Source organism: Moschus berezovskii, chromosome 2 (assembly GCF_049115385.1).
Source record: "Moschus berezovskii isolate FMDL1 chromosome 2, NW_MosBer_1.0, whole genome shotgun sequence".
Classification (NCBI taxonomy): domain Eukaryota; kingdom Metazoa; phylum Chordata; class Mammalia; order Artiodactyla; family Moschidae; genus Moschus; species Moschus berezovskii.
Window position 1 is genome coordinate 77,368,622 of NC_142461.1, and position 14,036 is coordinate 77,382,657.

General features: G+C 39.3%; 1 protein-coding gene across 1 annotated transcript in view; it reads left to right on the forward strand.

Annotated features, from left to right (window-relative positions):
• THSD7B (thrombospondin type 1 domain containing 7B) overlaps positions 1-14,036 on the forward strand; it is a 953,717-nt gene that overhangs the window by 274,182 nt on the left and 665,499 nt on the right. Inside the window, exon 4 of the mRNA XM_088842327.1 lies at positions 1,812-1,981. Within this exon, the coding sequence (XP_088698453.1) occupies positions 1,812-1,981 (170 nt within the window). The remainder of the gene's footprint in view (positions 1-1,811; positions 1,982-14,036) is intronic.

The window sequence follows — 14,036 nt, forward strand, 5'->3', positions numbered from 1 at the left end:
TCTGACTGATTTTCTTTTGGAAAACCCTGTGAAAATGAAGTAGTGAGGCAAAGGGAGCAGAATCCTGTTACAACAAACCCCACAGGATTATCCAGATTCTTTTACTACAATGGGCTTTTCACAAGACTGATGATCCTCAGCTTTCAGGCCTTTTAGGATGACAACCCTCATTGTCAAGGGCTTTGCTCACTCTTAGGTATTTTAGAGATTTGCTTCGTGATTTTGATGTCTGTTACTTGATTTCAGTTTTACTCTGGTTTCTATAAGGCCAGAGCCTTGGTGAGGTATGTTTATTTTTTAGTGCTATTATTTTCTTTGAATAATCCTCAAACTGAGAAATGTTTCCTAAAATATGAAATGGGACAGCAGATATGAGAATGTTCTTAGGTTTGTTTTGTTACTCCAGTAACTAATGAATCTGCTGGTATTTATGTGAATTCTGTAGGGTTATATTAATGACGTGGGCTTGAGGAATGCTCTCATAAACCACAAAAGGAGATTCTGTCTGAAATCATTCTCTAGGTATGAATGTAGTCTTATTATCCTTTGATTTTCTGTAAGTTGCATAGAAACTTCATTATGTCTTCCCCCTTATTTGCGTGTGCATGTGCATGTCTATCGCTGTGTGTCTCAATCAGCTGTAAACCAAGAAGGCATATTCTAAGTCAGTATAACAGTGGCATGTCTGTATATGTGTGAAAAAAAGAAAAACAACTCACCAATTAAATATAGTGGTGCATGGAAGCTGAGCACTAAAGAATTGATGCTTTTGATCTGTGGTGTTGGAGAAGACTTTTGCAAGTCCCTTGGACAACAAGGGTATCAAACCAGTCAAACCTAAAGGAAATCAGTACTGAATATTCATTGGAAGGACTGATGCTGAAGCTGAAGCTCCAATACTTTGGCCACCTGATTCAAAGAACTGATTCACTGGAAAAGACCCTGATGCTGGGAAAGATTGAAGGCAGGAAGAGAAGGGGATGACGGAGGATGAAATGATTGGATGGCATCACTGACTCGATGGACATGAGTTTGAGCAAGATCCAGGAGTTGGTGATGGACAGGGAAGCCTGGTGTGCTGCAGTCCATGGGGTCACAAAGAATTAGACACGACTAAGTGACTGAACTGAACTGATGGTGAACTCATTTTTAATACATATACCTTTATTCCAATGGGGTCGAACTGATAGAAATACCTGTATCAATAAGGTTGAAAAGTTGGAGGTAGTCTCTGTTCATTTAAAATAATATACTCATACATTCATATACTGTCGTACTAATTAAAAAAGAAAGCCCAACTTTCACACAAAGTCATCTAAAAGTTTGTGGAATTAAACCTCATGATGAGTTTACCTGCTGGGAATTAAGCTCATTTGGTTTCCAGCTCCTTCCTCTGATTTTTTTGGCCATGCCACGTGGCATGTGGGATCTTCGTTCCCCAGCTATGGATCAAACCCATACCTGTTGCATTAGAAGCATAGAGTATTAATCACTGAATTACCAGGGTCCTTTCTCTGATTCTTTATTCTCTTAGAGCTTTAAGTCTGAGACATCTCTACTATTTACCCATATTTTCCTTCACTCAGTCTTCTGGTCCTGTGCTATTAGCATGATCGACTGCCTACTTTTTCTCAAGGAAATAAAAGAGGTTTAGTATTCAAAGCTGGTAAATGTCTTTATCCATAGGCAGATTTGATACTAGAAAGAGAGATGATTACATACATTTGATGTCAATAACTTGAGTTTCCTGTGGAATTCTGTGTTTTCCTTACTTCTTCTTCTTCTTCTTTTAAACAAATCACACCAAACAGGTATTCCTGGAAGACCTCTGAATGGAAAGAATGCCAAGTCTCTCTCCTTCTCGAGCAGCAGTACCTCCACTGGCATGAGACGGGACCCATTTGTGGAGGTGGGATCCAGACCCGAGAGGTGTACTGTGCCCAGAGCACACCAGCGTCCACAGCACAGAGGGCCAAGGAAGGTAGGCAGCCAGTACTGGGGCTAGAGTCTGCTGCTGATTGGAATGGAAATGCATTCCAATACCATCTCCTCATATTCTCCTTGGTATAATGGACCTTCAGCATTCACAAATTTAAAATTTTATTGCCTATTTGCCAACTATCCTTAAGTTCTGCTACTTTCAATAGTTAGGAATAGTTAAAAAATCCTAGTGATAATAATTTCCTCAATTGCAAAGGATCATTGTGAAAATTAAATGAGAAAATAGACCTAAGATCAGGAAGAGAAATAAATGCAACATGCTAAGGGGATAGTACATGCCAAGAGGATAGTATGCTGGAGTCAGCCAGTTGGCAAAGTAGTAGTAACATTCTTTTTCTTTCTATAAGAGATTTTTTTGTGAATGTGAGAACTTCTATGGACATATCATTTTCAGATATCAAGGATCCATTCTCTTATTGTCAGAGTTTAAATAATAAGAAAATAATAAGAAAATGGGGGAGGAAAAACAACTTTCTCCATGGTAGGCTCTCATTAGGTGTATACAGTCCTTTTGTTTCAGAGTTTGGCACGGTGATAACATATAAAAACTGAATAACTGGGCCAGATTTACTTAAGTCAATGGATTGAAAAGCCAAGAGTGTGCAGTAATGCTTCCAGTCTAGAAAAAATCTACAGTCTGTACCAGACACATTGGAGGGGCACTCAGCAGTGCCCTCTGTAGAAGTGGTCAAGATGGAAATGCTTCCTTGAGAATGTGCATGTACATTTCTCTACTGTAGAACTTGGTTAGGAAGAGAGATGTGAGTTTTCTTACTGTGGTGATATATCCATTTTATCCTGTGAAGTTTTTCGTACCAGGTGCCTTTTTTGTGTGTGACATGGCCTCTCATCGTTTCAGAGGCCATGACCATAGCCTTCTATGATTCACTGCATGAGTAATACAGGGGTCAACTTTACAGACTCCTTAGAATTTGCTTCAACAATTGAAGTTACAGTGCTGCATTTATAGGGTTAGAATTATTTAATTCGTGAATTGTCTTCCTTCTCTAATGTCACTTTTGGAAAGTGAAAATTTACACACTTTCTCTCCTAGGATAGACATGACTATGCTTACTTTTCTAAATTTGGAGGAATAGAATTTAGATTAAAAAATTCAAATTTTTCTTTCAGACCTTCGTGATCTTTCTATTTCACTTTCTCTTTCTTCCCCTTTAGTGTTGTCTACAGTAATAGGGTCTTCAGAGGTCAAAACATATATAAGAATTTTTTAGAATTTATATATTATGATCTATTTTCAGCTTCAACATTGAATGTTGTATTGACATCTTCCTAAAGTTTCTTTAGTAAAAATAGCTTTCTTATCTTCAGTTCAGTTCAGTTCAGTTCAGTATCTTATGGATCAACTATTTCTAAAGTTTTTTCAACCTTAGTCTTTCCAGCTTTCTTAATGGAAACATGCTGGTCAGGAAGTTTGTAATTAGGAGGAAATTGGAAGGATGGTGTTCTAGGGCTGGGAATCATATGCTACATGTTGGGAAATGTTAAGTAGAGGAAGGACGTTAAATACACATTTAGCAGCCTATTAAGACCCAGTGCACTATGCTTCAAGCACCTAGAAAAGAGGCAAAAATCTTAGGACAAGGTATACTTCTAAATTAATACTTCGGTTCACATGGAAACAGAAAGTGATTAGAAAGCCTAAACTTGGTAACCCAGGTCTTGGGGGGTGGTTGGTGGAGATGCTTAGATGTGGGGACAAGATACATACCCATGGATGTATATGATGAAACCATGTATTCTTGTAGAAATTTGAATAAAGTAGTCAAGCTGTTGCTGCATTGGAAAATACAGGACAGCCATATTGGATTAAAGGCATGGTATAGCTTACTACTTATATTTGTAGTCATTAACAAAGGTCTGATTTTGCTGTTGTGTGGAAGTGAACAGAAATATTATTTATTAGTTTTGTTTCTTATAAATGTTTTCATTTTCTACTGTTATCTTTTATGGATTGTTGTTTAGTCACTAAGTTGTGTCTGACTCTTTTGCGACCCCATGGACTATAGCCTACTACGCCCTTCTATCCGTTTCCTCCAGGGGCTCTTCCTGACCCAGGTATCCAACCTGTGTCTCCTACTTGGCAGGCATATTCTTTACCACAGAGCCACCTGGGAAGCCTGTCATTTATGGATCAGTTCAGTTCAGTTCAGTCGCTCAGGTGTGTCCGACTCTTTGCGACCCCATGAATCACAGCACGCCAGGCCTCCCTGTCCATCACCAACTCCCGGAGTTCACTCAAACTCATGTCCATCGACCTGGTGATGCCATCCAGCCATCTCATTCTCTGTCGTCCCCGTCTTCTCCCGCCCCCAATCCCTCCCAGCATCAGAGTCTTTTCCAGTGAGTCAACTCCTTGCGTGAGGTGGCCAAAGTATTGGAGTTTCAGTTTTAGCATGGATATACCTTGACAAATCTGGTAATGTGAAAATTTCTTCTTGGCTCAAGTAAAATACAAGAAAACAATTGAGTTGCAACTATAAGAGACCAAAGAGTGTGTTTTCATAATTAAAGAGGCAGAATTTAAATATTTCTAAACTTTCTGCTAATGCAATAACAAAGGCCAAACTTGGTAACTTTTTTTTAACATTTATATTTTTGTGAAAATCAGCTTTTTTTTCCCCCCATTATTGTGTCAGATTTTGTTTTGAAGGGAGAGGGACATTTAATGGCATTGATTTTGGTAAACTTTTCTCAGTCACAATTGACTTTCCCACCATGTTAAGTTTACCTTTGGCTCCAGAATATTCTGCTTACTTTCTGGAGTGGAATTTCTTGATTTGTCTTCCTTGAAAATCCCACCATCCACTGGTAACTAGATGCTCTGCATTCCAAGAATCTGATCTTAGAGGAACCTACAATCTTCAAAAAATAAATAAATAAATAAGGTTTATTTCCAGGATCTCTCATGAGATAAGATGCAATATAATTTCTAAATACCAGATGGAAAAAAAATTGAAAAGACTACTGATTCTCTCCCAAGGTCCTCCAAGTCTCATTCTGGATGGTGAGGCTGAATTAGGACCTCAGTGCAGTTCTGTTGTCAACTTATTCTTGTTGATAGCCAATTCTCCATTTGACCTCAGTTCATCGTATGTGTCGAAGTAGTGTAACGTGGCATATTTACCTGGTTCTGCTATTCATTGACCATGTGGTATTTTAATTGCACGCAAATTAATGCTGTAATTGAATATGAGAAGTGTTGCTAGTAACAGTAACAAGCCAAGCCAATAGTAATAGTAATAGCCAAGTCAATGTGTGACTCAAACTATAGCAGAATATTTATGATTTTGTTTAACAGTTGCTATTGTAGTAGAGAAAATTGTATTCAGAAGCACCTGCAAGAGTGATACTTACCTATGAAACAACACTTGAATTTGTTGAGACCATTTTCTTCTTGCCCCTTTCTAAGGTGAAATTAAAACCACTCACCCTACATTCAAGAGTCATTTCTCAGATGGTAAAATGTTGAAACAAGGGACATGCCATCATTAATCTAATAGAGACAGGGAAAAATGTATTTCATTCAAGATAATGTGGCCTAGAGATTGGCATATCAACAAATGCAGGTTGAAATAGCATAGAGATATAATGTATTTATATGGTGAATAAAACAGAAACATAAAAGCTAAAAAAGAAAGACTGGAAAAAGATACTGGTGTGGTGGCAGTTAATCAGAATATTACCTAGATATTCTCCCATGTTTTAGATTTATTATTTGCCATTAAATGGACTCAATGACTTCAGAATGGACGCAGTTTAGCTTTGAATTGTTAAGTATATTTAGTTCACCACACCAGTTAAGAGTAAATAGATCTTGAGAGTCCTATGTCTTTATGAAGCTAGGCCCAGAGTTGGCATTAAGGCAGTACATGATATGTCCTAGTTTTAAAAGTTCTGGTTTGTTGAGTAAAAAAATGGATGATAGTCACACATACATTTTTTTTTCCCAAATTATTTGTTATGTATTAGCTATATTTTAGGTCCTATCCTAGACACAGGAATATAAAGATGCCTCATTAAATTATAGTCTTTTAATTGTGACAACAGTTGTACTAACAATTATGCTATAGAGTCTTCAGTTCAGTTCAGTCGCTCAGTCATATCTGACTCTTTGCGACCCCACGAATTACAGCATGCCAGGCTTCCCAGTCTATCACCAACTCCCGGAGTTCACCCAAATTCATATGCATCGTGTCAGTGACACCATCCAGCTATCTTATCCTCTGTCATCCCCTTCTCTTCCTGCCCCCAATCCCTCCCAGCATCAGAATCTTTTCTAATGAGTCAACGCTTCACATGAGGTGGCCAAACTACTGGGGTTTCAACTTTAGCATCAGTCCTTCAAATGAAACCCAGGACTGATCTCCTCTAGGATGGACGGGTTGGATCTTCTTGCAGTCCAAGGGACTCTCAAGAGTCTTCTCCAACACAACAGTTCAAAAGCATCAATTCTTTGGCGCTCAGCTTTCTTCACAGTCAAACTCTCCTCCATACATGACCATGGGAAAAACCATAGCCTTGACTAGACGGACCTTTGTTGGCAAAGTAATGTCTATGCTTTTTAATATGCTGTCTAGGTGGGTCATAACTTTCCTTCCAAGGAGTAAGCGTCTTTTAATTTCAAGGCTGCAATCAGCATCCACAGTGATTTTGGAGCCCCCCAAAATAAAGTCTGACACTGTTTCCACTGTTTCCCAATCTATTTGCCATGAAGTGTTGGGACCAGATGCCATGATCTTAGTTTTCTGAATGTTGAGCTTTAAGCCAACTTTTTCACTCTCCTCTTTCACTTTCATCAATAGGCTTTTGAGTTCCTCTTCACTTTCTGCCATAAGGGTGGTGTCATCTGAATATCTGAGGTTATTGATATTTTTCCCGGAAATCTTAATTCCAGCTTGTGCTTCTTCCAGCACAGCATTCCTCATGATGTACTCTGCATATAAGTTAAATAAGCAGGGTGACAATATACAACCTTGACATACTCCTTTTCCTATTTGGAACCAGTCTGTTGTTCCATGTCTAGTCCTAACTGTTGCTTCTTCACCTGCATACAGATTTCTCAGGAGGCAGGTCAGGTGATCTGGTATTCCCATCTCTTTCAGAATTTTCCACAGTTTATTGTGATCCACACAGTCAAAGGCTTTGGCATAGTCAATAAAGCAGAAATATATGTTTTTCTGAAATTCTCTTGCTTTCTCCATGATCCAGCGGATGTTGGCAATTTGATCTCTGGTTCCTCTGCCTTTTCTAAAACCAGCTTGAACATCTGGAAGTTCATGGTTCACATATTGCTGAGGCCTGGCCTGGAGAATTTTGAGCGTGACTTTACTAGCGTGTGAGATGAGTGCAATTGTGTGGTAGTTTGAGCATTCTTTGGCATTGCCTTTCTTTGGGATTGGAATAAAAACTGACCTTTTCCAGTCCTGTGGCCACTGCTGAGTTTTCCAAATTTGCTGGCATATTGAGTGCAGCACTTTCACAGCATCATCTTTCAGGATTTGAAATAGCTCAAGTGGAATCCCATCACCTCCACTAGCTTTGTTCATAGTGATGCTTTCTAAGGTCCACTTGACTTCACAATCAGGATGTCTGGCTCTCGGTTAGTGATCACACCATCGTGATTATCTTGGTCGTGAAGATATTTTTTGTACGGTTCTTCTGTTTATTCTTGCCACCTCTTCTTAATATCTTCTGCTTCTGTTAGGTCCATACCATTTCTGTCCTTTGTCGAGCCCATCTTTGCATGAAATGTTCCCTTGGTATCTCTCATTTTTTGAAGAGATCTCTATTCCTATTCTATTTTTTCCTCTATTTCTTTGCATTGATTGCTGAGGAAATCTTTCTTGTATCTCCTTGCTATTCTTTGGAACTCTCCATTCAGATGCTTATATCTTACCTTTTCTCCTTTGCTTTTTGCTTCTCTTCTTTTCACAGCTATTTTTAAGTCCTCTTCAAACAGCCATTTTGCTTTTTTGCATTTCTTTTCCGTGGGAATGGTCTTGATCCCTGTCTCCTGTACAATGTCATGAACCTCCGTCCAGAGTTCATCAAGCACTCTATCTATCAGATCTAGTCCCTTAAATCTATTTTTCACTTTCACTGTATAATCATAAGGGATTTGATTTAGGTCATATCTGAATGGTCTAGTGGTTCTCCCTACTTTCTTCAATTTCAATCTGAATATGGCAATAAGGAGTTCATGATCTGAGACACAGTCAGCTCCTGGTCTTGTGTTTGCTCATTGTATAGTGCTTCACCATCTTTGGCTGCAAAGAATATAATCAATCTGATTTCAGTGTTGACCATCTGGTGATGTCCATGTGAAGAGTCTTCTCTTATGTTGTTGAAAGGGGGTGTTTGCTATGACCAGTGCATTCTCTTGACAAAAGTCTATTAGCCTTTGCCCTGCTTCATTTCGTGCTCCAAGGCCAAATTTGCCTGTTACTCCAGGTATTTCTTGACTTCCTACTTTTGCATTCCAGTCCCCTATAATGAAAAGGACATCTTTTTTGGGCGTTAGTTCTAAAGGTCTTGTAGGTCTTCATAGAACTGTTCAACTTCAGCTTTTTCCACATACTGGTTCGGGTATAGGCTTGGATTACTGTGGTAGTGAATGGTTTACCTTGGAAACAAACAGAGATCATTCTGTCGTTTTTGAGATTGCATCCAAGTACTGCATTTTGGACTCTTCTGTTGACCATGATGGCTACTCCATTTCTTCTAAGGGAATCCTGCCCACAGTAGTAGGTAAAATGGTCATCTGAGTTAAATTCACCCATTCCAGTTCATTTTAGTTCACTGATTTTAGAATGTCAATGTTCACTCTTGCCATTTCCTGTTTGACTATTTCCAATTTGCCTTGATTCATGGACCTAACATTCCAGTTTCACATGCAATATTGCTCTTTACAGCATTGGAGCTTGATTTGATCACCAGTCACATCCACAACTGGGTACTGTTTTTGCTTTGGCTCCATCCCTACATTCTTTCTGGAGTTATTTCTCCACTGATCTCCAGTAGCAATTGTGCACCTATCAACCTGGGGAATTCCTCATTCAGTATCCTATCATTTTGCCTTTTCATACTGTTCATGGGGTTCTCAAGGGAGCAATACTGAAATGGTTTGCCATTCCCTTCTCCAGTGGACCACATTCTGTCGTATATATATATATATGTATATATTTGGGCTCCAAAATCACTGCAGATGCTGATTGCAGGCAGGAAATTAAAAGATGCTTACACCTTGGAAGGAAAGTTATGACCAACCTAGATAGCATATTAAAAAGCAGAGACATTACTTTGCCAACTTTGGTCCGCCTAGTCAAGGCAATGGTTTTTCCCGTGGTCATGTATGGATGTGAGAGTTGGACTGTGAAGAAAGCTGATCATCAAAGAATTGATGCTTTTGAACTGTGGTGCTGGAGAAGATTCTTGAGAGTCCCTTGGACTGCAAGGTAATCCAACCAGTCCATTCTAAAGGAGATCAATCCTGGGTGTTCATTGGAAGGACTGATGCTAGAGCTGAAACTCCAATACTTTGGCCACCTCATGCGACGAGTTGACTCACTGGAAAAGACTCTGATGCTGGGAGGGATTGCAGACAGGAGGAGAAGGGGATGACAGAGAATGAGATGGCTGGGTGGCAACACCTACTCGATGGACTTGAGTTTGAATGAACTCCAGGAGTTGGTGCTGGACAGGGAGGCCTGGCGTGCTGTGATTCATGGGGTCGCAAAGAGTCGGACACCACTAAAAGACTGAACCAAACTGACTGATGTATATATATATATGCGTATGTTATATATATGATGTTGTTTTGTCACCAATTCATCTCCAACTCTTCCGCTATCCTATGGATTATAGTCTGTCAGGCTCCTCAGTCTGTGGGATTTCCCAGTCAAGAATACTGGAATGGGTTGCCATTTCCTTCACCAGGGGATATTCCCAACCCAGGAATTGAACCTGGGCCTCCTGCACTGCAGGCAGATTATTGCTGAGCAACTGGGTAAGCCCCATAAAAGTGGCATAGTTAGAACCATTTAATGATGCCTGACATTAATCTTCACAATGCAGATGATGCTTAAAGAGAGTTTGGAGAATCAACAGGAAAATAAGTCGAGATTGGGAGAACAGATGAAAATATGTAGAAATGTTTATATTCAACAGTGGCATGTGAACTGTTATAAGAAGAGCATAGGAAGTTAGATACCACTTCAAAACTAGGCTCTGAGAAGAACATTACATAATGATTAAGGTATCATTCCAAGTTGAAGATACAACAATGTATATGCATGCAACATAGGAACACCGGAATACATAAAGCGAATAACAACAGATATAAAGGGAGTAACTGACAGATACATAGTAATAGTTGGGGACTTTAAGATCCCACTTACACCAATGGACAGATCAGACAGAAAGTCAGTAAGGAAACACAGACCTTTAATAACATATTAGACCAATGGACTTAATAGATATTAATAGGTCTATAGAGCGTCCAGTCCCAAAACAGCAAAAAACAAACAAAAACATTCCTTTCAAGTGTACATGGAGCACTTAAACAGGATAGACCACATGCTAGGGAATAAAATGTCTCATTAAATTTAAGAACATTAGAGTAATATCATGCATCTCTTCTGGCCACAAAGATATGACTCTATAAATCAACTACAAGAAAAAAATATTCAGAAAATATAAAGACATGGAGGTTAAACAATATACTACTGAACAGCCACTGAAAAAAATAAAAAATACTTGGAAACAAATGAAAACAAATAAACTAAAAAGCACAATGATCTGACACCTGTGGGACACAGGAAAAGCAGTTCTAAGAGAGAAATTTGTGGGACTTGTGAATCTATGTCAGCTATTTGTAAGGCCTCCTCTGACAACCACATTGCCTTCTTGCATTTCTTTTTCTTGGGGATGGTTTTGGTCTCCACCTCCTGTATAATGTTATGAAACTCTGTCCATAGTTCTTCAGGCACTCTGTTTACCAGAGCGAATCCCTTGAATCTATTCATCAACTCTACTGTATAATCATAAATTATTTGATTTCGGTCATACCTGAATGGCCTAGTGGCTTTCCCTAGTTTTTTCAACTTAAGTCTGAATTTTGCAACAAGATGCTGATGATCTGAGCCACAGATCTTGTTTTTGCTGACTATATAGAGCTTCTACATCTTTGGTTGCCAAGAATATCATCAATGTGACCTTGGTACTGGCCATCTGGTGATATCCATCTGTAGAGTCATCTCTTGTGTTGTTGGAAGAGAGTGTTTGCTATGACCAGTGCATTCTCTTGGCACAGTTGTTATCCTTTGCCTTGCTTCATTTTGTCCTCCAAGGCCAAACTTGTCTGTTACTCCAGGTACCTCTCTACTTCCTACTTTTGCATTTCAGTACCTTGTGATGAAAAGGGACATCCTTTTTTGGTGTTAATTCTTGGAAGTCTTGTAGGTCATCATAGAACTATTTAACTTCAGCTTCTTCAGCATTATTGGTTGACGTATAGATTTGGATTACTGTGATGTTGAATAGTTTTCCATGGAAACAAACTGAGATCATTCTGTCATTTTTGAGATTGCAACCAAGTACTGCATTTCAGACTCTTTTGTTGACTATGAGGTCTACTCCATTCCTTCTAAGGGATTCTTGCCCACATTAGTAGATATAATGGTCATCTGAATTAAATTCACCCGTTCCTGCCTGTTTTAGTTCACTGATTCCTAAAGTGTCAATGTTTACTCTTGCTGTCTCATTTGACCACATCCGATTTACCTTAAATTATGAACCTAGCATTCCAGATTCCTATGCAATTCATTCTTTATAGCTTCAGACTTTACTTCCGTTACTATATGAAACCACAACTGGGTGTTTCCACTTTGGTCAGCCTCTTTCCCCAGTAGTATATTGACCATCTGCTGACTTAATGAGGGGGGTCATCTTTCAGTGTCATATTTTTACCTTTTCATACTGTTCATCAGATTCTCAGGGCAAGAATACTGAAGTGCTTTGCCATTCCCTTCTCCAGTGGACTATGATATGTCAGGCCCTATCTAGCAGAGACATGGCCTTCAGTCACTTAATGTAGCTGGATGACATGCCTGGTGCCCTGGTTGTCCCATGCTGGTCCTTGTTAGGCATGCAAACCATTTTCCATTGAGTATCGGTCAGTGTGTGCCCAAGGGTGGAGGCAAAGGTCCTGCTAGGGTGGGTGGGAAGAGGGTCTGGAGAAGGCTGAAACTAATGTTGGAGGATGCCCAGGAGCAGAGGGTATCCTGGCCTCATCACTGCTGCTGTTGCCTACTGAATGCAGAGTTCCAGACAATAGCAAGGATAGATAAGGATACATAAGAAAGCCTCCTTAAGTGAACAATGCAAAGAAACAGGAAAGCAGTAGAATAGGAAAGACTAGAGATCTCTTTAATGAAATTGGAGATACCAAGGGAACATTTCACACAAAGATAGGCACAGTAAAGGACAAAAACAGCCAAGTACATAACAGAAGTAGAAGAGATTAAGAAAAGTTGGCAAGAATAAACAGAAGAACTGTGCAAAAATGCTCTTAATAACCCAGATAACTACGATGGTGTGGTCACCCACATAGAGCCAGACATCCTGGAGTGTGAAGTCAAGTGGGCCTTAGGAAGCATTACTACAAACAAAGTTAATGAAGGGGATGGTATTCCAGCTGAGCTATTTCAATTCCTAAAAGATGATGCTGTTAAAGCACTGCACTCATGCTAGCAATCTGGAAAACTAGCAGTGGTCTCAGGACTGGAAAAGGTCAGTTTTCATTCTAATCCCAAAGAAAGGTAATACTAAAAATTGTTCAAATTACCATAGAAATTGCACTCTTTTCACATACTAGCAAGATTATGTTCAAAATTCTTCAAACTATATTTCAGTAGTATGTGAACTGAGAACTTACGGATGTACATGCTGGATTTAAAAAAAGCAGAGGAACCAGAGAACAAATTGTCAACATACACTGGATCATAGACAAAGCAAGGGAATTAAAAAAGAAAATCCACTTATGCCTCATTGACTACTCTAAAGCCTTTGACTGTGTGGATCACAACAAACTGTGAAATATTCTTAAAGAAATGGGAATACCAGACCACCTTACCTGCCTCCTAAGAAACCCGTGTACAAGACAAGAAGCAACAGTTAGAACTGGACAAGGAACAACAGACTGGTTCAAAATTGAGAAAGGAGTATGTCAAGGCCGTATGTTTTCACCTTGATTATTTAGCTTATATGCTATGTGAAATGCCAGGCTGAATGAATCACAAGCTGGAATCAAGATTGCTGGGAGAAATATAAAAAAACTTAGATATGTAGATGATACCACTTTAATGACAGAAAGTGAAGAGGAACTGAAAAGCCTTTTGATGAAAGTGAAAGAGGAGAGTGAAAAAGGTGGCTTAAAACTCAACATTCAAAAAACGGAGATCATGGCATCTAGTCCTATCTTTTCATGGCAAATGGATATGTAAAGTGTGGCAATAGTGTCAGGTTTCATTTTATTGGGCTCCAAAATCAATGTGGACAGTGACTGCAGCCGCAAAATTAAGTGTCGCTTGCTCCTTGGAAGAATAGTTACGACAAACCTAGATAGTGTATTGAAAAGCAGAGACATCACTTTGCCGACAAATGTCTGTATAGTCAAAGCTGTGGTTTTTCCAGTAGCCATGTATGGCTGTGAGACTTGAACAATAAAGAAGGCTAAGAGCCAAACAATTGATGCTTTTGAACTGTGGTGTTAGAGAAGACTCTTAAGAGCCCCTTGGACTGCAAGGAGAACAAACTAGTCAATCCTAAAGGAAATCAACCCTGAATATTCATTAAAAGGACAGATGCTGAAGCTCCAATACTTAGATCACCTGATAGAAGAGCCAACTCATTGGAAAAGACCCTGGTGCTAGCAAATATTGGTGATGAATGGAGAAGGGGCAACAGTATATGAGATGGTTGGATAACATCACCGATTCAGTGGATATCATTTGAGC